The sequence below is a fragment of the Marmota flaviventris genome, chromosome 2 (genome assembly GCF_047511675.1).
Source record: "Marmota flaviventris isolate mMarFla1 chromosome 2, mMarFla1.hap1, whole genome shotgun sequence".
In the NCBI taxonomy this organism is placed as follows: Eukaryota; Metazoa; Chordata; class Mammalia; order Rodentia; family Sciuridae; genus Marmota; species Marmota flaviventris.
In genome coordinates this window covers 12,676,145-12,699,829 of record NC_092499.1, presented here as the reverse complement: position 1 = coordinate 12,699,829, position 23,685 = coordinate 12,676,145, and the positions used below count along the sequence as shown (strand labels likewise).

Here is a 23,685-nt window from a genome sequence, read left to right as displayed (position 1 = left end):
TCATGGAATGCGGGAGAGAAGGCGAGGGTCTTGGAAAAGCCTGAGCCTGGCGGAAGTCCATTCCCGCTGTGGCGGGTTGAACGGTGCCCTAGGCACATGTTCTGCTCCTACCCCTCTTCGTCCTGTGCGTGGGGCTTTGTTTGGAAACAGTCTCCAGAAGTGATAGCTTCGGAAGTGCTTCCACTGCACATGGGTGGGCCTGATCGCCGACTTCCTTATAAATGAGACAGAGATCGGGACACAGAGAAAGGCCACACGAAGACACACAGCTGAAGGGCACATGTTAAGGAGAGCCCACAGCGAGGGGTGGACAGATGCCCCTCAGTGCCTCGGGAACAACAGCTACTAACACCTGGACCAGGCTTCAGGCTTCCCGAGCTGGAAGGCCCCTAGCTCACGGCACTCGGCTATACCACGCCAGCTCACTTTGTCCCCTGTGGCCCCTCCTCCCTCGGGGTTCTCCCCACTCAGCCAGCACACCACCTGGAGGGTCAGTGAGGTCAGCAGGGAGCACCACCCAAGTCTTCTTCACTGGTAAATCTTTATTTTTTCAAATATTTTTTTAGTTGTAGGTAGACACAATATCTTTATTTATTTTTTTTATGTGGTGCTGAGGATCGAACCCAGGGCCTCACACGTGCACAAGGCAAGCGCTCTACCACTGAGCCACAATCCCGGCCCTACTGGTAAATCTTACAAACAAAAAGCAAGATCCATTTGGGATTTTTTCCCCATGAACCCATTTCGGTTTCTAATAATCTTTTTGAGAGCACTTGACTCAAAAGCAGGTCCATACCAACTTCCTGAGTGTTCCACACCAGGGCGTGTGGTTTACAGGATCCTTTCTCTGGATGCCACAATCCCCTCGGGCCCTGGGTGGTGGCCAGGGCACTGCTGGGAGGCCTGGTGTTCCTGTCTCAGCTTACTCTTGGGTTCCTCTCGGCAAACCTGTGCTGTGGACCTACATGCAGGACACAAGCAGCCCCACTGCTTTCCCTCCTTGAAGACAAAACCGTCAGCAGGTCAAGTGGGCCAGCTGCTCAGGCCAAGTGGGCCAGGCAGCTTACGTGGGATGCCCAGGTCCCACCAACATGGGGTTCAGGGACAAGCTGAGCAGCGGCCTAAGGAGGCATTATCCAGAGCTACCCTCAAGCCTCCCTCCCGACAGCCTCCTCCTCACCCAAGAGCCTGCCGAGGAGCCCCCCCCTCTCCTCTGGGGCGTTTCCCGGCACCTACCCTCTGGGCACCATTCCTTCACCACTGTGCTCTTGCAAACCAGGTCTCGGCTTCCACCAGAGCTTGCCCCTCCCGAGACCCACCTCATGAGACCACAGCAACACACTAATGTGAAAAGGCTGCCCCTCAGCCAGCTGGCAGTGCCGGCTATGCTGGGCCTCACGCAGGCTGCAGCCTTCCACACTTGGTGCCCACTGCTCTGTGATCCTGGCCAACAAAGTCGTGCTCTGGGCCAGGGCCTGGAAGCACCCTCCCGCCCCCACTCCCCACGAGCCAGGCAGAGCCTATGCCATACGAAGAGCACATGGCCAGCAGCAAGAGACCCAGGCTCCCAGTGTCGTCCACCTCGGTGCATCTCTGGGCAGGTGCTGGGCTCCTCAGGGCCTCTATTTCCTCACAGTGACTTAAGAAGTTACTGAAGATGACCGCGGAGGTCCTCAAAAAGACAAAACTGGAGATGGGCAAGTCTCCCACTAGAGGAACTCCAGAAGCAAGGTCTGGGGTTCCTCTAGTTCCTCTGAGGCTGCGGGCTGCTCTGGAGTGGGAGAGACAGCCATTTGCGGGAGGCATGGCGGTGACAGCAGGGTTACACACATACTCTCTCCCCTCCTTCAGTATCAGATGCTCACTGTGCTGGGTCAGCCTGGTCCTCCCCCGGCAACCCAGGCTGCTAAGAACAACTGGCGTGCTCCCCCTCCCCCACAAAGAGCCCGAGAGGAGGATCCGCCAGTTGCTGAGAAACAGCGCTGACACTGGTCCCACTTTATGCACCAGGGTGGTAACCTTTCAAGATTCAAGAGAACCCAGCATGTAAGTTTAAGACAACTCAGTGGGGAAAAGGGTCATGAGAAACCAGAGGGAAAAATGTCTGCCAAGCAAGTGCCCGTAAGCTCCGGAACTTGCACGAACGCATCAGGATGACAGTCACTCCAGCACCGCCTCTCCCGGGAGGACACAGAGGGAGGACACAGAGCGGGCGAGGGGCTTTGTCACTAGCCTGCCAGCCACAAATGGAGTTTCTCCCAGGCTTTTCAGTTTATCTATTGTACTGAAGGCCTCATGCATTTTTCACAAGTCTCTTAGAATTACCAAACAAATTGCTGGAAGAAAAGGCCCAAACCGTCTCCATAGCAAACAGCAAACATGCTCCCCGAGGGCCAGAGCGGGCTCCTGGAAGCGGAAGTGCAGGGCCTCACACAGGCCGGCACAGTCTGGCCCGCGGCACCAGGAGGGGTGGTGAAGGGACTGCTGCAGGGATGAGGGGGCAGAGATGACCTGGTGCCCTCCCAGGCCCAAGCTCCCAGGGGCCTGCAAGACAATACCAACATGGGCACCAGGGCTCTGTGGGGCTAGAGGGGTCAAGCTTCTCCTCTGAGAATCTAAGCCAAATGAGGGCTGAGAGGAGCATCAGAGATACCCTTTCCTCTGTGGTCCTTGCAGGCAGGAAGTGAGGAAGGTGTGAGATGCAGGCTTTATTCTCATCTAGAAGATGCTGCCAGAAGTCCCACCTCTGCCGCTGTCTGTCGGGGAACAAGATCCTGGAGTGAAGTCTCTGAGATGCCTTAGGTAAGCCTGAGTCTGAATAAAGCCATCGCGGGGAGTACTGTGGGTGTTGAGGATTCTCCAACGTGGAAGGAGTGGGTGGATATAGAGAAGGATTCTCGTGGTTCTGTAACACACAAATTCTTAGAGCCACACCTAAGGTCTTGGGCCAGCCCTGCCCTGCCCTGCAGATGGAAGAGCAGGCCAGCTCTGACCTTGGGACAGGAAACCCGGCTGTCCTGGCCTGTGCTAACCTCTTGCTTATGCCTGGAGCACACACAATCCCAGACCCAAGAAGCCCAGCCTGTGCCCTCCAGGGACAGTGTGGCCAGGCAGAGGAGTCCACCAACCCACCATACCACCAAGTCTACCACACAGGCAGGAGGGGTCACCGGCTCCTCCCAGAGGCAGGAGAGGTCCTCACTGGGGGGGTTTGCCCTCTGGATTCTCAGGAGGGGCAGGGCATAGAGGGAGAAGCAGGTGAGTGCAGAGGGAAGGAGCCTGAACCCAAGCTGGGGGATAAGACGCAGCGTGGCCCTAGAATAGCTTGCAGCTCGCTCTCTCCTCACCCACATGACTCCTTTCTAAAATGAAGTCTGCAAAAACTGGGCAAGGGGCAACTAGGTCCTCCCCTTCTCCTACCCCCCACCCCTGGTTGTGCCAGACTGGATGTGAACACCAGCACTATCTTTCTAGAAGGAACAGGAGGCAGCTGTTCAGATGGGAAGCACAAAAGAATAATAATCATGATAAAAATAATCATAACGATCACCAGGGACAACTTAAAAACAAACGAGCTGGCGCTTATGCTGGGCTTGCTATAGGCACCATGCTGGATGAAATGGTTTTTGAGCACCACTTCTTTTAATATAAAAAATTAATCCTAAGATTAAGAGTTAAAACTATAAAACTCTTAGAAGAAAACAATGGCAAAGATCTTTGGGACCTTGAAGTAAACAGGATTTTCTGAGCTATGATACTGAAATCACAAGCCAGAGAAGGAAAGGCTGGACAACTAGACACCACCAGAACAGAGACTTCCGTGAGTCAAAGGCCTGGCGTTGAGCAGCAGGACCTGTGTGCGGCCTTGCCTGGCAGAGATGCCCAGGCACTGACCCAGCCGGGTGCTGGGCACACCCTGAAGCCCCTACAGGTCTTGAAGCACCTCACAGGCTTGTGGGCCCCTCGACAGCACTGAGAGAGTGGCAGGGCTCTCCCATCTCCCTCAGGACCCTGAGAGCTGACAGGTTTTGGTCAGAGACAAGGTCCCAGCTGTGGTTCTGCTGGGCCCAAACTCCCGCTCCCCCTTACCAGTGGCCAGTTCCACCTTCCACTAATGACCCTGGAGCAGAAGGCCTGCCCACGGGGCTCGGGAGACCTCCATCCAGGGCTGGGAAGCTCTCATGTGGGGAAAGGGGCAGCTGGGAGGTAGGAAAGGGACCACCCCCTTCTCTCAGAGCGGGGCAGTGCTGCCAAGAGCAGACAGGCCAAGGAGCTGGGGCCACCAGGCCTCTCACCTTCCTCACATGCCATTCTGGGCCTCCCTAAGTTTGGGCTTCACCTGTGAAATGGAGACTGCAGTAGTTCATACCTTCTAGAACTTTATTGAGATGTAATTCACATGCCATGCAATTTACCCACTTAAAGTTTACAATTCCAGGGCTTTGGCATATTAACAGAGTTGTGCAATAATCGGCACAATTTAAAATATTTTTATTATCTCAAAAGGAAACCCCACACCCTTTTGCTATCAGTTTCAACGTCTGCATTCCTCCCAGCCCCGGAAACCATGGATCTACTTTCTGTCTCTATAGATCAGCCTATTCTGGACAGTGCATATAAATAGAATCAAAATATGTGGTTTTTTGTGACTGGCTTCTTTTGCTTTCAAAAGTTTTCAAGATTCATTCATACTTCACACAGAAAGAATCAACATCTCATCTCTCTTTATGACCAAATATTTTATGTTATGAATGCACCACGCTTTGTATATCTATTCATCACTTGAAAGATATTTGGTTGGTTTCCACTTTTTGGCTATTACAAATAACCTTGCTGTGAGCAGCCTGTGTAAGGGTTTGTGTGCACTGCTGTTCACTTCCTGTGCTAAATACCTAGCTGTGGTAGTCCAACGGACCACAGAACAGCTCCTCGGGCGTGCACGTCGTAGGTCATCTTGATGACCCAATGTGGGGGCAAGTACAACACCATTCATGAGGCAGACACCCAAAATACTGCATCTGGCTCTCAGGGCAACCTTGTGGTCTACAGAGCAAGCATCCATTTATTCCCATTTTACAAATTAAAAAATCAAGTCCCTGGAAAGGTGAAGTGACTGGTTCAAGGTCAAAAATAACTAGCTGGGGTTTTGCCAGGATTCAAAATCAACCATGACGATGTCAAGCTGAGGCCTCTGCGGTGCATCTCATCACCCACTGAAACACAGGTAACGTGGCTAAAGTGCCTTTAAACCTTAGGAAGACAAAGACTGTTTGAAACTGAAGTGCTGAAGAACTCTGTGCACAAGCAGGTCGGGCAGGTCTGCAGCAGCAGGCAGAGGACTGGAGCCGGAGCCAGCAAGGGGACAGGGGAGAGAGGAAGACGGAGCTGTCCAGACCTCCTGCAGGCTTGGAGAAGGGATCTCCTCTGCAGAGGTCTCCAAGGGTCTGCTCCAGGAGAGGTGGCCCTCTAGACAGTCACATCTCTTGGGCACCCACATGGCAGCTGATGCAAGCTCACACGAGCAAGCCTGCCCTGCTGCCTGCAGGGAGCTCCCACTCTCCAGGGCAGCCAAGGTGCCACACACAGGGCCATGAGCCAAGTGCCAGACTGCTGGCCTCTGTAGGCACGCTGCATGGGGACCTGAAGGCAGAAGGGAGCCACAGGGAAACTGCAGGAGCAATGCAGGACCAGAGGCGAGTCTTAGAAGAATCCCCACAGCGATGTGGGGGCCAGGTCGGAAGACACTGCAGAGCAAGGATTGGAGAACTTCGAGTATGTCGAAGGCTGTCTCTTGGTATGGTGACCAGCTTCCTTCTTTCCTCCCAGAAACGAAGGTTCCTGACCCCACCCTGGACAGAAGGATGTTATGAGGGAGGGCAGACACTCCACACAGGTAGTGTGGCCACAGGCCAAGGAAGGGTTTCCCTCCCACCAGTCCATCCAGCTCCATGACCACCTGGCTCTAGTTTATAATCTCCCCCAGAGTAAGGGTGAGGCCTGCGACATGCTTCCAAACTACAGATGTTCACACTACAGTAGACAAGAGCCCACCCTCCTGGAAACAGATTCTGCAGACAACCTGATGGAAGCAAATCTCCTGGTCAAGCCTCAGACGAGATGCAACCCTGGCCAGCACCAGGGTGTCCGGCCTACAGAGATGGTAAACATGTGCCTTTTAGCTGCCACATTTGAGGTAACTTGTTACCCAGCAAAAGAAACCAACACAGAGCCTGGCTGCCAATTCTCTGAAAGGGCCACATGCAGAAGGCAGGAGATGCCAGGGTTTTGACAGGCTTCTCAAACTGAGGTGTTGCAGTCCTGACGGTTAAAAAACAAAAAAGGGTGGGGGTGAGGGTGGGGGAGGAAGAGCAGAGCACAGCAGGGAGCCCCGAGTGGCTGGGGGGTGGGCAGCTCTGCACTACCCAATCCAGAGCAGTACACAGTGGGCCTGGCTGGTGGAAACCCACCAAGCTTATTCAGAGATCTACACTTTTCATGCATGTGTTACACTTCAATAAACTTTTTTCTAAAAAGGAAGCCCTGGCCCGAACAGCACAATCTGGGTGCCAGACCTGCTCTGCAGTGTGGCCTGGGCCCGGCCCCACCCAATCCCCACACAAGGCAATGTGCAAGCTGAGGCCAGAACGGGCTAAAGTCCTGGAGCAGCCACATGTGCTTCCGGAAGCCACTTTGCACCGCCGTCAGTTCTCCCATGTGCACAATGAGGGCAAGAGAACCCACCATGTCCTTTCTGCCTCCTCCGCCCCGAGGTGCTCCAGTTCTGGGATGTGATGACCGCACAAACAAAAAGCTCTTGGGCCCCTGAGCTGGGTCAGGCTGCAGCACTGCAGGAGCCAGGGCCGTACCCTTCTGAGCTCACAGAGCACAGGTCCCTGTCACCTGTGGCCAGCCAGGCATATGCCATACAGGGAGGGCGGCAGCAGGCAGACAAGCATGCCCTGGGGACAGGCCACAGATCTGCCAGGGATGGGAGACCAGTCACTAGCCCAGGCACGACCATCCCTGAGGCTGTCCCCCATATCTCTTCTCCCCTGGCGTCGGTCCTGGCAGGCTAAGGCCTTTCCTCACTGCCCACTTCCCCACTTTCCTACAGTGGCTCCTTGGGAGAGCTGAGCTTCCCCATGACACTCTAGCCTCAGCCAACCCTCAGCTGTATTCTGGAGAGACCTCTCGTGTCTGAACACCCTGTCTGAGGTCTCCAGAGCACACAAGACCAGCCTGTGTGTGTGCACACACATGTAAATGGGTGTGTAAATGTGCATGGGTGTGCAAGAGTATGAGCATGCATGTGAACATGTGATGATGTGTGCATGTGAATGTGAGCATGTGTCTGGATGTAAATGCTGACCACCCTCCGGGGGTCTGCTGAGTGGCAGATGTGCTAGGGTGCGGGGGGTGGTGGTGACAGGGTCTGGAGGGCTGACACGAGGGATGCACTGGGCTGGGGAACTAATCTGGTCATTAGGGTTGGGGGGGAGGAAGTTTCCTAAGGTCACTGTTTTTGAACCACAGAGGGTAATGGACATGGGCCTGGAGAAAGGGCACTCCAAGCAGAGGGGACAGCTAAAGCAGAGCCTTGGGGAAAGGCACCCTAGCACACCTGAGGACCTGTAAGGAGGCTCACAGCTGGGGTAGACATAAGTCTCAAAAGGGAAGGTTAAGTAAGGCCAAGGGCAGGAGAAACAGTTAGAGACAAACCAACCCAAGAGTCTGGACTGCAGGATTGACAGGCTGCCTTGACCCTGAGCACAATACCGTCTCTGATTTGGTAGAGCTGAAAAGAGAACCACCATCTACCCCAGGCTGTTTGCTCCTCAGCCCCCTTACTAACCTGGGAGCTCAGGCTGGGGTGGCCAGACTCCAACAGCACAAGGGTGTGGAATAGAGGCCAGCCTGAGTGCGAGAGCACAGTCAGGAGCAAGGTGGCCCAGACAAGCTGAGGAGGCCAGCACTGCCCTTTCTGGGGCCTTGAGTGTCCAGAGGTATAACCCACAGGCAAGAGAAGAGACTGGAGGGACCTGGTCCCCTCTGACACATGGCAATTCTGGGCCAACATAAGCTATTCAGAAACAGAGAAGGTAGCACATGGAAGGCAGGTGCAGAAACCGTATAGGTTTTGTGGAGGAAACCAGGCCACAGCCAAAATAAACAATGTGCGAACTCGGCAGTTCTACCCCTGGGGTTCACTCCTCATGTGTTGCTGGGTGGTCGCTAGGACATGCTTCTAAAATGTGATCAGAGACATCCTAAGTGCTCGCTGGCAGAGCCTTGTTAGCAAAGGTGGCTAAGGCCGTTCAAGGCACTGCTGAAAGGCAGAGGGCGCTGTGGGGGCCAACGCTCGGCCACTTCCCAGGCCAGTGGGTCTGCATGGCAAAGGGAGACCATGTTCAGCACCCAGAAGTCTTGAGAAGGCTCATAGCCCCTGAAGCCAATGGCTGCCCAAAGGGAAACAGGTTGGCGGGGCAGCAGGACAGGAGAGAGACCCCAGTCAGGAATGTGTTCCATGTAAAGAGTCCCCCAAACCAGAGCTGCCGCCTAGGACCACACAGATGCCACCAGGAAACCCATGTCTAAGGGCCCTCGGCATCAGTGCCTGAAAGACTCAGTTGGAAAAGATGAGTGGAGCACAGGGACGTCCAGGAAGGGCACAGGACATTTTCTTAGAAGCCAGCAATGGCATGTCACTTTCCAGGTGGCAAAGAGAACTGCCTTAGAGGAAAGGACTCAAAAGGCCCTGGGGAGGTTGGAGCAACAGGCCCTGCCTCCAGAATAAATGCCACCAGCAGGTGGGGGGGGGGGGGGGCCTCCATTCCAGATGAGGGAAGGCACAGGGCTGGGGCCTGAGCACCCAGGAGGACAGCAGGGCCTCCCGGGCACAGGCACCCCAGCCCAAAGAAAGAGGCGAGCCACAACTGCCACCTAGGTCACCACCCAAGTGGCCTGAGGCATCACCATGTCACAAACCACCCTCAGCCACCTGTGAGCAGTGTGAGCTTGGACTGGGAGAAACTAGCTGTAGGGGAGAGACTGGTGTTCAAGAGCCAGAGAAAAGCCCAGGAAAAATGTGGCTCCAGCCGAAAACTAACCCTGTGTGGACGGGGAGGCTGGGCAGGAACTGAAGGCTATTATTTTGAGTCAGCAGATCCCTCCCCACCCCCAGGACCCCAGTGAAAACAATACCTCCTTTCTGTCCCCGGAGCCCAGCGCTGAACTTATAACTGCTCCCACCCTCTCCGGCTGGAGAAGGGCAAGGCAACAGCCTAGACTATTCACCTGACGGATGTCCGGTGCTCTCTCTCCCAGCACTGGGCACAGAACTAATCAGGTCCTCCAGATGACTAGGAGACAGAGGCCACACGCGGCCTGTAGAGCCCGCAAGGGCCCTGGTGCGACACTGGCGTGGGCCTGGGGCAGCATGGCCTCACGGAATGGAGGCCATGGGTTGTTTACTCGTAGACCACAGGCCATCAGGGTGGTCACCTGGCCACTGTCACAGCCAACAGCTGTGCCAGGCGAAGAAGACAGGAAAGGGGAGCCTGGTCCCAGGTCACACTGAGTGTGCTCCACCGCAGCAGTCCTTCATTCCTACATACTCCCATGCCAGGGGGAGCCCATGCCAGGGGGAACCCCTGCCCCCGGCCCACATCTGCTGGTCCCCCAGCAGAGACCTCCTGGCAGTCACAGGCTCCCCTGCCCTATTCACCCAGGGCTCGGACCAGTTCACAAGCAGACACACAGCCAGGCCACAGGGATTCCCTGCTTGGGGCGGGGGTGGGGGTGGGGAGGTCACTAACTGGAATTGTGTGCAGTCAGTGGTGCGCAGAACTCTGGGACAGCCAAGGGTCACTCAGGCCCCAGGGCCAGGCTCCGCACGTCTGCGCACAGCCACCCAGACCTCCCAGGTCCCAGCAGGCTCTGGCTGATGGAAACAGAGAGATGAACCGCAGCCAGCAGTGGCTGGAGCTGCAGCTAGGAACCCTGCTGCCCTCGGTGGCCCACCCCTAGCCAGCAGCAGCAAGCTCCCTGGGAGGCAGCAGCCTGCCACCGATCCCCACCACGGCCCAAGGCCTCTTCCTCTTCAGAGTGTAGAAAGTAGAAAATGGCACTTTGTGGTTCAATCAGGGTCATCAGAGAGAGGACATGGCGTGATGTCACTTGTCCAAAGGAGCTGCCCACAACTCCTCAGATACCATAGTACAGGGTCAATCTGGGCCCTGCCTTCCCTCCAGCCCACTGTGGACTATGCTCAGCCGCAACAGGTCTTCCAGATCCTGGGTCTCTGCAACTTGCCCTCCAAAGGGTCTCCCATAGGCTGCCCCCTCCACCTGCCCGAGTCTCCCCTTACCAGGACGGGCTCTGTCCCATCTTTTCAGGCCTCAGCTCAAGTGTCAGCTCCTCAGGGGGGACCAGTGTCGAGAACCTCCCACTGCCACAACCCTGACTTCTTTCCTCCAAGTTCTTCACGTAACTGAGGCTGTGTTATTTCTCTTCAGTACACTGGTGTTTTGTCTGCTTCGTCCCTGTTCCCCAACACGCATGTGCTCACACGTGAATACAACAAAGTCAGGGGCTATGTCCACGTAGAGTGCTCAGCTAAGATCTGCTGAATGAACAAATGAATGGACCTAATAGTTGATGAATGATCTCACCAATCTATGGGGAGACTGAGAGCACGGGGTGTGGAGGCCTGAAGCAGGGAGCAGAGACCCACCTTGCACAGATGCACAGTTAGGAGCTCAGAGGACATCCTCTGTCCATCCTCAGATGACCAAGGTCAGCAGAGCAGCAGCATGTAATTACCAGCTAGCTGTACTCTTGGCTTGAGGTGGCAATGTGACTCACTACGTGAAGTTCAAGGAAACCACACTGGGCTTTATTGTAGCATGCAGCCAACACAGGCAGCATAGAAACAAGTCAGGAAGTCACGTCCCGACACAACCCAGGAGGAAAATGGAAAACAAGGTGCCCTTTCTGCTGCCAGCATTACGGATGAAAAGAAGCCCAAGATGGGCTGAGATCCCAATGCTGAAGCCTGATGCATGGGGCCCCAGCATGGATGCCTGTGACAGGAGCAACTCTCCGGGCCACCCCGGCTCTCAGGGATGTTGAAGTCCTCCCTCAAGAAGCATAGCAGGGGGCTGGGGATATAGCTCAGTTGGTAGAGCACTTGCCTCGCATGCACAAGGCCCTGGGTTCAATCCCCAGTGCAGGCCAAAAAAAAAAAAAAAGCACAGCAGCGCTCAACCAGGGTGCCAGCCAACATCTGCACATCTGGAGCCATTGTGGTCAAAACAGAGGCATGGGGCAAGCGCACTACTAGCCTCTAGTGGGTAGAATCCACAGAAGCCAGGCAGGCCACCAAACATTCTGGATGGCAGAGGGCAACCCCTAACAACACAGAATTATCCAAAGATGTCAATAAAACTAAGAAATCTAAAGAAAATGTGCACAGAAGTTCTTTCTACAACTTCGGGAAATGTATTAATAACCATTTCTATTTCTGAAACCCAACATGCTCTGAGCTGCAAAACACTGTCCACACACACACACAGCAAGCTGGCCTGGGCTCAGGCTTCAGGGCACCCTCTCCAGCCACCCACCACCTGGGCTGCACCAAGATCATCCCTGCCCCTGGGGAGTAATGGGTAGCAGGTCTGCCTGGGGTCCAGGCTTCCTCTCTGCATGGGAAAGTGCCTGCAGCCAGCCTAGGGCACTAAATGATCACAACTCCAGCAGCAGGAAGAGTGATTCCAGGCCCCACCCGCTTGGCCTGGCATGGTCTCAGTACACAATGGGCAGATTGTGTGGCCGTCTCCACCTTGGGAGGAATGGTCTGTGACCCAGGGCAGCAGGCTCCTCAAGGCTGACCTTGCAGTCACCCCAAGACACGGATCTTTCTCTGAGGCTGAGATGTCCCAGTTCCACCTCCCATGGCACCTGACAGCCAACATTTTGTCACTGCATGACACCAGCCATGTCAGAGGTGGTTCAGGTGACAACCTCTTCCTCAGGTGAATACTGACCTTCAAGCCAGCTGGGTGGGAATGGTCCCTCAGTTGCTGGCCCAAGGTAGAGTGGGCCACATGGCAGACACTCCATCAAGGTCTCCCACTGCTCTGTGGTGACAACCCAAACCCTCCACTGGGACCCATAGCTCTGACCCCACAGCCCCCAAGCAAGCCAACAGAGACCCACTAGATTCTGGGAGTTGTGAAACATCTCGAGGTTCAGATGCCATCTTCCTAGCCAGATCCAAGGACCCAGAACAGCCAAAACTGTCTCCCCTCCCTGTCCCCCTCCCCATCAATCAGCGAGCACGGGGTGACAGTGTGGATTCAATGCAGTGGTGCGATCATGTGACGAGAGCTGCTTTCCCAGTGTGTGGCTCAGGCTATGAGAACAATCCCCAGCAGGCCTGGCCTCCCTCTGGCTGGGCACTCAGAGCAATGGCAATCAGCAAGCAGCCCTGGGGGGTGTGTGAGACTTGGGCTCCAGGAACACCAGGGACAACAAACGTCCCTCCAGCTGAGTAAGATGGGTCCAAGAAGCCTCAACCTGGACCCAACCTCCTTCCCCAGGTTCATTCAAGAAAACCCCAGGAGGATCCCCAGGCCCTGCAGATCGCAGTCAGCATAATGACCCTTCTGGGGCTGGAAAGTGCAGCAGAAGAGGAGGGGCGCCCTCCCACACCTGGCAGGCAGTGCTGGGAAGGTCAGTGAGCAGGAGGTGCCTGTTGCTCCCCGAGAAAGCTGCTGGAGAGGCCAGGAGGCCCCTGGGGTCTGGCCAGCCCCACTTGCCCACATAGGCAGGGTCACCAAGGGGCCTTTGCCCAGCGCTGCACAGTGATAACCAAATCTCAAGCAGAGCCGTGGTGGCACCAGGCTGCTGGTTCACACGAGCCTTGGAGTAGAAAACCAACTGAATCATCCCAGTGACTGTCCAGGCCAAGCCATCGTGAGACTAATCAAAATTGGAAGAAAAAAACAGATTGGGTGTTTCCATAATAAGGAGCTTTAATGATCCACGGCAGCACACCAGCCTGTATCTGATAACCAGGCTCAGGCGGGGGGGTGGGAGGGGGGCTGCTTTGCAGGCCCATGCCCCAGGTCTGCTTCCTGCTCCTGAAGTCCACATTCCTCTGATTGTGGCCTCCCTGCTCCCCCCATTCCACAAGCCACACCAACACCTCCTCATTCATGTCTCAAGAAAGAACGTTCGAACAGACTCTGAAAACAAAGGGCATGGTCAAGGTCGAGGGTCATCCCTGAGTTCACATGGCCCGGCTCTGAGCCTATGCCTCTGTCAGTCAGTGGCAGGGGACGACGGGTCAGCAAAAGCCTCCTCTGTGTCCTGGCCCTGGAGCTGCCAGCCTCTCTCACACCTGCTGCTGGCTCCTCCCCTCTGAGTCCTCTGGAGAGCACAGGGAGCACACTCTTCCCTAAGGGACTGTTCTCACAGAGGAGGAAACTTCTTGGCCTTATCAGACATCTGACTTCTCACTGAAACCCACGATGAATGAAAATTCATCCCAGAAATGCTGGGGCTGGAAGGCTTGCATGAGGTCACTATCCTGGCTGAGGACCACTGGGTGTGTACCCTGGAAGGGACAGACCTGGAGACCCAGCCAAGATCCCCACTGTACCTGGTAGCCTTAAGCTGCACATCCTGTCCCCGATATGTGCCCTCTCTGCCCACAGCAGGTACACAGAAGGCAGCTCTCACCGCTATTTGCGATCGCCTGCCGTGGGCTGAAAGCTCAGGGTGTCTGGGGCAATGAGGATGGAATAGCTATTCCGTGACGCCAGGGACCCTGGGGCCAGTCGGGGGCCTGGCCCTTACAGAGAGATGTTACCAACCAAAGTAACGGTGGTGTCATTATGGCAGCTACAACAGCAGGAAGGCTCTCAGCAAATACCAGCACTTTCCCACACACTGCTGCCTGTCCCAGGAAGGAGGAGCCACCAGCACCTCATTCTAATGACAAGGAAACTGATGCTGGGGGCACTGACCGGGCAGTGTGTCCAGAGTCTGCTATGGAGTCTGGCAGGTGGGGGAGAGTGGGGTCCAGCCAGCTGACACAGTTCAGACCCCAGTCACCACTTTCTAACTTGAGAAGCCACCCAACCTTCCTCCACCCATTCCTCGCTCACATTGGGAATAAGAGTAGCCTCCTGCTCGACAGCAGACCCGCCAATGTGCACAAAGTGCTTTAGAACAGGGCCTGGTGCCCCGTGGCTGCTCTGTGAGCTTCCTGCTGTCACAACTGCTCTCACTACACATCGCCCAGCCTTACAAATGGAGCTGCTCAGGAGGTCCCTGCATGACCATCATCCTTCAGAGGGATTCAGGAGGAATCCCTGTCCCAAAGGTATTTATGCAGCTGCCAGGCTCAGCTGTGCTCCCCAGAATGTCGCCTGAGGCAGCACTAGCACAAGAACTGACACCTGAAAGCCTCCTGGAGACAGCTCAGGGACAAGGAAGAGCCCTACTTTGCTGGCCACCAGCTGGGGCTGCACCCAGGATGGTGACAGAGACCAGGAGTCAAGAGGTCGAATAAATGCCACAATTGCAGGATCACACAGCCGGTCCCTAAAAAAGTCAAGACTGAACCCTGGCTCTGCCCAGTCCCTATGGGTGCACTGTGCATGCTTCCAAGCCTCAGTCTCCTGGGCCGTAAAGCAGGGCTGGGGAACCCTGCCCTGAGGGGCTGCAGAGATAAAATGGACACAGGAGTGCATCATCTCAGCCCAGCCCTGCTACGGGACAGGGCCTGGGCAAGCAGTGGATCGTGTCTTCACCCCAGTGCTTGGAAGAGCTCCCAGAGTGCAGCAGGAACTCATGGGCGTGTGGTGGGCTGAGCACGGTGACTTCACACCTCCCTTCATATCGCCTCCTGACCAACGGGAGGAGTGGAAATAAGAAAAATAAGAAACTCACAAATGCGAAAACTGAGGCTCCACAAGTCACCTTTCCCATGGCTTCAGCCCTAGGAAAGGACAGGAGTCTAGCATACCGGAAGGACATCCAGCTGCTGGAAGAGCAGAGGCCCTGGAGAGCACAACACGGGGACAAACCCCACCTTGCCTGCCACCCCCAAAACATGGGAGGCTGTGAGCAGCTGCCACTGTGTCCCCATCACTCCCAGGTGGGAAGTGGGCTCTGCGGCAAGGAGCGGCCAAGGGAGCGGGTGGGAGCCATGGGAAGCGAGGGAGGCTGAGGCCACCGACCCTGAACACGTGGGAGAGAAGAACTTGGTCAGCAGGATGGCTATTATGTGACAAGAGCCTCTTTGTTCTGACAGAAAGAAACGATGTCACCTCTCCAATTATCACATATGGAAAGTGCTAGCTCAGGCACCCGTCTCTCTGGGGAGGCCGAGGACACCCACTGTTTCAGTGCTTTTCATGGATAATGTGACTTTGTTTCTTGTGACCCCTAAGCCATTTTCTAGAGGAAAGAATCACATCTGTCCACACAAAAAGGAGGCTACTAGGGAAATGGGTGGGGAGCAGGGAACAGCCGAGGGGACTCTTGAGACAGCTGAGACGTGTGCATCCAGGAGCACACAGGGTCAGCGTGACAAGCAGAGGGGGCTCTCCTCCAAGGCAAGCCTTGGCACGAAGGCCCGCGGAGGTGTCCTCGCTCCAAGCACAGCAAAAGGTCCCTTCTGGATGCCAAGTCGGGGCAGTGTGCCTGTGTGAGGTGTAGAGGCCACACCTGGACTCAGCCACACTCTGGCCTAGCCATGTCTACACAGGCAGGAGGGGCAGGGTGCCAACTATGCCCGGTGTCAGTCTCCACACTCTGCCCAACAAGACCAAGGCCTCGCTTGTAGGAAAGTACCTGCCTTTGAAACCACATTCAGCCAGTGCCACAGTCACTTCTGTGGATGACACATCCAAATGGCTGCTTCAGCCCTCAGACAGCACTCAGCCATTCCTGAGCCTTCCTCTGCCTCCTGCAGGCCCCTCAGCTGGGTGGCACCAGCCTCACTCACCTGGAACCTGTGCACCAGCTCCAGGGACTGGCTGTCATTCTGGTCGGCTTCAAGGATGACATCAGTCAGCTTGTGGATGATGACGTCCAGGGGGCCCTGCTCCTCGATCGGCCGGCTGAGGTTCAGCTGTAATGGGACACAGAGAGCAACTTCAGCACCTGAGGCCACTGCACCCTACTACCTACCCCAGGCACAAGCCAGGGGACCCACAAGCCTCTGCAGCATACCAGAGAGGACAAAGCTCCTCAGGGCCCACTGACAGGACGAGACCCCTACAGCCCCACAACTCGTCTCTCCTAATTCCTGAGGGCAGCCTCTGTGTTTGCACTTCTGGTCCCCAAGCCCCATAGCACCCAGGGGCAGAAAATACACACACCCAAGTAGGCTGTGGAGTGGCCGTCTAGAGAAAGCATTAATGCACATGTCTCTTCAGCCCACAACCTACCGAAACCAGAGCTCAGAGAGGTTCAGTAAAATGACTCAAGTCAGACAGCAGATCCGACCCTGGATCTAAGTGGATATTCCTTCCACAAAACTATGAAAACTCTCAGCAGAGCTGGTGGTCTCAGCAGATCTAGGAGTTGCTGCCTCAAGTACCAGCGGCTACTCACTGCATACCGAGATCTGGGCTTGGCCTGACTGGCGGAGGTGTGTGGGCTGTGTGGAAGTCCGGGTTGCTCACCCTGCTCACTGGGAATGTGTTTGTTTTTTTAAGAGGACAGGGATTGGGAAGATCAGGCCCCAAGGGAGCCAGAGCTAGGAGCTGACAGCCAGCACCACCTGACCAGAAGCACGTGCCGCTAGGCTTCCTGACCCGCCAGCTGTCTGCTGCCGGCACATGGCCACTACCACCTGCAAGGACAGTCCCTTGGAGGCAGTGGCGTCAGCCTTGCACCTGGCTGACCCCCCACAATGGCTTCAAAAGAGGCCAGAGGAGGCCACAAGCCCCACCCCCAAGTGCAGCTTCCTCCAGGATGGAGGCTGAATCAAATAACAGCTAGGAAGGGTCATTCCAAGCAGGTATGTGCTCCTGGCTTATGTGTTTGCTCCAGTTTATTTCCAGCCATCCCGGGAAAGGATCTCTCAAGTGAGGAGAGCAAGGCACAGACTAAAGACCTACCTAGATCTGGGTGGGAACGATGGTGCTGCTGGGAGTCAAACGGGAACCCACAGTGGTGCCTAGCATTCAATCCCCCTCCCCACCCACCACTGCCCTCTGACCAGTGCCAGCCATGCCCCAAGCAGCTATCCTCAGGCCACCATCTAGCTCCTGGTCCTCTGGCTGGGTCAGGGCACCAGCAAACACAGCAGAGAGGAAAGAGGTTGGGTGTTCACCTTCCTGTCCCCACGTGCCACCCTCCAGATGCACTCCTGGTTGCTGTCACAGCTCCTCTCCCATAACGGCCACCGTCTCTATGGCTCCTATGACAAATTTGGTCTCCTTGTCCTCCACCACTCCTGTTCCCACTGAGGCACCCTTTTCGGCTCCTCAGCCCTCCTCCACCTGGCCACACACAGTCCCTCCGCAACCCTTCTATTAACTTCAGAACGGGCAGCTCTTTCCTGACGTCCTCGACTCTGCAGGAAGGATGCCGAGGGCTCACCTCTATATAGGGGCGCCCCAGACATCCCAATAAGAACTTGACACCCCCCCGCCCGTGGGGAGGGGCCGAGGGCCCACGAACCCGCAGGACCGGGTTAGTCTCCTAACTAACTGTTAGTCTCCTGAGTGAGGAAGGGAAGGGCCAGCCAGACATCTTCTGAGACTCGGGCACACGCTGGTCCACACAGCAAGGCCAGGGCCAGGGGACAACCTTCCGACCCTCCCAGTCCAGGATACCAAGAGCCCAGGAAGGAAAAATGGCCAATCTAGCCAGGCAGCTGGAAGTAGAGAGGCTGGGCAGCAAGGCCGCGTACAGTCCCTGCCAGGCCACCAGCTTGTCATCCCCCAGTCTCAGTCTCTGCCTTGGAAAAAAGGAGAGCGCAAGGGCCTTCCTGGCTCTGTGTGTAGACCCCACATCACAATCCCCTGACCCTCCTCCCCCGGACACCTGAATTTGAAGGAAGGTACAGAAGCCAGTGGGATGAGCTAGAGAAGGGGGGGCACTCGGAATACCCACCCGCTTTTGCCACGTTCCACTGTGACGGGCACCAGGACAAGAGGCCAGTATTCCCAGACCCAGAGAGCCATAGAAAAGCGGGTCACTCAGGTGATGCTGGCACACACTGGGCCTGTCCCCACACTACAGGGAGACAAGTCAGCCTGCCAGGAACTGGGGTCCCCAATGACTGGGGAAGGAGGCAGGCAGAGGGGATACCCCTGGCATCACCCTGAGGCCTGTAGACCTGACAACCGCGGGCTGTTTGGAAAATGAGCTCTTGGCATTCCTGGTGAGCTGCTGAGGTAAACAGTGGAGTTCTGGAAGCCAGCCACCTGCCTCTGTGTATTTTCCAAGCACTTTTATGCCAGTGCAGCCCTTTCAGGAGAACAACAGCTCAGGACACGCAGGGGCCCAGCCCCTCCCCAGCAGGGAGGCCTCCTGCAGGGTGCAAGTGGGGCCCTGGTGGCTCTAAAGACTTCTGCACCATGTTCCCTCAAGTGATCACACATACAACGATCACCCCACAGGGTTCTCTTCCTTAAAAATGCCTCAAGAGCCTCAAGTCTCTCCTCACTAGCTGAGAAAGAGGAGACAGGCCCCCAGAATACCTGAGGGGAGGGCAGTGGAGGCAGAGGACGCTGCAGAAGAGGGACCCTTAGGAGGGGACTCTGCAAAGGAGACATGGTCAGGAGGGGACTCAAGGGGGTACCTCAGGGGAGGGGACACACAGAGGCCCATCTCCCAGATGGGGTGGGAAGGGCCAGGCCTAAGTGACCCTGGGACAGGTGGTCTGCTGCTTTTCTGACCATACCCTGCCCTCAGGAAAGGGAGCTTCCCGGGAACTTCCTGTTCTCTTCTGCAGGAGGGGTCTGATCTCTCCCTCTCGGCACAGTGAGGGTGTCTGGATGAAAGGGCCCCCGCTGAGGCCAGAGGAAGTCTGGGTGCTCGTTTCCAAGTCACGCCATAGTGTGAGGCCCGTGTTGGACACCGGTCAGTGTGGTGCTGGGGAGAACAAGGGGCCACTGTTTCCTTCAGCAACAAGGTCAGCAAGGCTCAAAGGAGGGGGCAGGGCTAGGAGGTGGGACAAAGCCTGCAAACCCCAGTGGCCCAAGAGTCACCTCTGACTTTTAAAATGATTAACCTAATCATCCCCAGCCTGGTAATTAGGCCAGTGAGGCCCTGACACATGCCCACCTCCCCAAGACTGAAACTAGGGATAGGCAAGGCAGCCAGTCCTGGAGACCCACCCAGCCCTGCTGCCTCAGTTTCCCCACCAACTCCTCCCTATACCTCACAGGGCGGCCGTGAGTCCCAGAGCAAAGTCCAATCTTTCTTTATACTTCTCAACTCACTCCACCCTGAACAGGAAGAACTCCTGTCTCACTATGTCCCCAGGACCCTTGGCACATCCCTGGAGGATGGCACCATAACTTGCGATCACAAGCCACTGGACTCAGGCAGTGACTCTCGCCCGCTGCAGGCTGCTCATCGCCTCTGGCTGCGGAGTCCTTCATTGCGAAGCACGTGGTACCCAGGACCACAGAACCTGCTGCACTTCCTGAAAAGGTCTAACAGGCCCAAAGAACCCGGAGGCTCACAAAGCCACAACAGAGCCACGGTGGGAAACAGACAGGAGGACCCGGAACCTTCACGGCCCCATCTGTAATGCAGGTGGCCTCGAGGCCCGGCACGCGCACACTCTTGCACACCCAGGGCTGTTCCTTGCACCCGCACACAGGGACGCCCGATGCTCACAGCTGTCTGCACCAGGGCCATGTGGAGGCTCGCTGTGGCTGAAGGCTCTGCTGCCGTCTCGTGGCCTCATGCCCACTGGTAACGGGATCTCGCCCAGGAGTGCCACACACTCAGGAAACGCCAGCCATCGTGTTTCCGCTCCTCTGTATTCACACTCACGGGCTAGCAGGAGCCTCCCTGGCATCAGTGGGAGCTTACAGGCCAGAGTTTGGATGCTGCAACCGTTGGTTGACTCACAATAGTGTCCCCACAGTGCTGCCACACCAGAGCTCACCATTGTGGTTCATGATGACAATTAGCCTTTACAAAGGGCTTATCCTGGGCTACAGGCTGGCTAACAAACATCGACAACCTGGAGCACAGATGAGGTCACTCAGCCACAAAAGTTTAGTGACACACCCAAGGGCACAGGGGTCACAGCACCATGGAAACCCAGGTGTCCCTCCAGCCAAAGCCAAACAAGTACCCTCCACTCCCAAGGCTCCCACGTTCCCAGCTTTCCTTCAGCCCCCTTCCCCCCATGCACCTCTGTGGAGTAGAGAACTTCCAACTGTGGCCTCAAGGCAAGCCCTGTGTCAGAAGTGCTGCCTGGCCAAGGCTGAGACAGTGGCTGGAGAGGCGAGAGGGTGGGTCTTCTCCACGCCTCTGCAGCCTCCTGAGGAGCTGAGAATCAGGACGGTTTGCCCAATTAGGTTTGGGGTTCACAAGCAGCAGCAGGGCCCCTGTGCAGGAGAGGTCGGGTCTGGGCTCCCCACAGGTTCCAAAAGGGAGCAGGCCCCGGAGTCAGTGCTGGCAGTGTGTCTCCTGGCAGGGTTTGGCTGCAAAGGTGGCCAGGCAGGGAGACGAAGGCTTTCCTTAGCAGGCAGCTCATTCCAAAGGAGCCCCACGTGTCCCTCAGCAAGGTGCAGAGCTGGAGCTCACCAAGACCTGCCAGCAGGCTGGACCAAGATGCAGCTGGTCCTCCCAGAAGTCTCAGCCCAGGACCAGGGAGGGAGGCTGGAGAACATGCTCCCTGACCTAGGTCCCCGGTCTCTCAGAATCTGTTTCCCAATTACTACGTAATGGGAAGCAGCAGCAGCTTACAGCAAAGGAGTGGACAAAATTTCCCCTCCAAAAGACAAGGGGCCAAGGCAATTAAATGGCCGAAAGACAATGCCTGGTAGTTCCAACATCCTGGGAAACTTCCAGCAACTTTATTTCAAAGAGCCACCCAGCAAGCATGGCTCTGCGAGAACAGGCTGACCCTGTGTTCTCAGGAGCTCAGAGCCCTGGTCTGCACCCAGTGCCACAGAGTCAGGCTCAGGAGCAGATTAAAAAGATAAACACCCCACGCCTCTGACCCAGAGAGCCTATCCCTGGGGTGTCGGCCTACGAAGAACGTGTAGGTGAGACAGCCTCTGGACCAGGGAACTTCTCAGAGGCCACGTCATCAAGAAGAAACACAATAAAGACCTGTGCCAAGATGGGACAGCTGTGCAGTAAGGGGCTCACCGGCCACCATGAGGGGCTATTCAAGAGCCACTAAATGACAGCGAAGGGCCTCAGCGGACAAGGGCATGTGCCTGTATTACAACCACGTGAAACGGCATTTGCCACAGGAAGCACCAGAGAGGAAGCACAAAATGTCAAAGTAGGGTAACAGGGACAGCAGCCCTTCTCTGGGTACGAGGGCACTGCCCCTACTGGGTCATGGGAAACCGGCCACAACTAGCTCTAGCCACTACCCTGTGGGAGAGTGGCCCAAGTCACTTCCCAGGCAAAACATTTAATGGCAAGTGTGAGGCCGGTGGGGCTCTCCCCTTCTCTGGCCAGGCCCAGTGACCTTGGAGACAGGCTGCCTGTGACGAGCAGAGCCTCCCCGTCCCGGGCCCTGGTGCACAAGTGAGGAGTGTTTCAAGGGCTTAAGCGACCAGGACTGTGGGGTCATCTGTGAACACAGAGCTGCCCAGTCTAGCCTACCCCCAGACAGGTGTTCTCAAGCCCAATGCTGTCTTCTTTCATTTGCTGGGAAAAAATAAATAGGGAAGGGACAGGAAATAGGGAGAAGACTAATGACAGCAAACGGCCCAGGTGGGTTTGTTTCCTTTCTTTCATTTTTTAGTTACAGTTCAGAATTCGGAGGAGACAAGGAACGGGGATTTATCCTGTAAGGGGAAGATTACTTGTCTGATCCCCGAGGATCACAAGGCAGAAACCTTGAACACAGCCACACCACGGACCTGGCTGTCCTCCAGCATCCGGCAAAGCCCGTCCCCTAAATCTGCCCAATGGGTCCCTTGATCCCAAGCACCTCGGCCAAGTGGGCTGCTTTGTCTTTGTTACTGTTCACTGTGGTGCCCTTGGGCCCAAGACGAACAGGAACCAAACCCTCCCTGTCACCAGAAGCATCTCTTCCTGTCCTGAGGGGAAAGCACAAGTCACAGGCTGGCAAAGAAAAAAGGGAAGGAGCAGGAAGGTCCAAGCCAGTGTGGCGAGGAGTCCGCGGCACCTCAACATCAGAGGCACCGTGTGCACACACACGCAGGGGTGTGGGTGGGGCGGTCCCACTGATCAATCTGTGCCAGGAGGAGGTTCGCAGGGTCCCCTGCCCTCTGCACTCCCTTCTCCACGGAGCAGACTCCCTTCTTCCTAAGCTTCCCCAGGTACAGAGGAGTCCCTTCCCAGAGCAGAGGGGTGCTGGGGTCAGAGGACAGAGGCTGTATCCAGCTATGCAGACCTGGGCATCCCTCACCTCCGTAAGCCCATTTCCTCACCTGCAAAGTGAGGGTGAAAACCATCCTTCCTACAGTCACCATCAGGCACCAACCAACACCCCATGAACAAAGCTGAGCCCACTGCATCAGGTCAGCCAACAGGGATTTCATCAGTCTTCACGTGAGGCTGGATTTTCTCTGGCTTCACTCTGTCTCTCTGGCCTTGTGTGGCCTTCCTAATCAATCTTTCCACCAGAGCTGCCACAACCTTACCATATTCCAGTGTTAAACCGAGCAGCTCAGACACGTATTTCACCTGGTCTTCATACCCTCGGGAGGCAGGGTCATTGTGTCTACTACAGAAGGGGCAAGGCAGGTTCTAGGAGGGAAAACAACCAAGCTGAGGCTGTGCAACCCGTCAGCAAGGGAGGTGCCTCCATGCCCCAGGTCCCTGTGCTCCAGGACACAGGGTCCTAAGCCTGCTTTCTTCAGGAAGAAAGGGGTTGACTGTACAGCTGACCAGATGCCTCCCTATAGTGACAGGCAGCCACAATGTGATCCAAGGCATGATCTGCCAGGGCCAGAGGTAGGAGCATGTTTGCCTGGGGTCCGACAACAGGGTCCCCATCCAATCCTGCCCACAGCCCTAGGAGAAGCGGGGTGGGTCTGAACCCCAGCTGGAGAGACAGAAGGATTCAACCAGGAAGCCATCTCTGAACACTCCCATGGAAGGATCGCTGGGCATGCCGGGGTTGGGACCCTGGGTCAGTCCATCCTGCTGGTGGCTGACAGACAAGGCATTGTTTGTAGTCACCAAAATTAATAAATCAAGTCCATGAAGGAGGATCAGATTGAATCACTTGTGGAAAACCCTGGAAAGCGACCTCTAAGGAGCAGCAGCCCCAAGGCAGTGTGTGAGGGTGTCTCTCTCCTGCCTGGCCTGCACAGAGCATCTCAAGGTGTTCCCAAGGCACTGTGTGGCAGCCTCCCTGGGGTGGGGAGGTGGGGCCCGAGGGACAAGGAGAGAGGCCTTCCCATGCTGTGCTATTTTGAAGGCACCTAAACCTTTCACTGCCAGGTGAGTGGCATGTGGAAAGAGAACCTGGGCTCTAAGGTG

The 23,685-nt window shown here is 56.0% G+C and overlaps 1 protein-coding gene and 1 non-coding gene across 6 annotated transcripts in view; one reads left to right on the top strand and one right to left on the bottom strand.

Annotated features, from left to right (window-relative positions):
- Positions 1–23,685, bottom strand: part of Itpk1 (inositol-tetrakisphosphate 1-kinase) — a 131,045-nt gene that overhangs the window by 43,474 nt on the left and 63,886 nt on the right. For all 5 annotated transcript variants that reach the window (XM_071607585.1, XM_071607589.1, XM_071607586.1 and 2 more), the window contains one exon: positions 16,019–16,144. In XM_071607585.1, the coding sequence (XP_071463686.1) occupies positions 16,019–16,144 (126 nt within the window). The remainder of the gene's footprint in view (positions 1–16,018; positions 16,145–23,685) is intronic.
- Trnaa-cgc (transfer RNA alanine (anticodon CGC)) lies at positions 11,158–11,235 on the top strand. Its single transcript has one exon. It is a non-coding gene; the product is annotated as a tRNA-Ala (tRNA).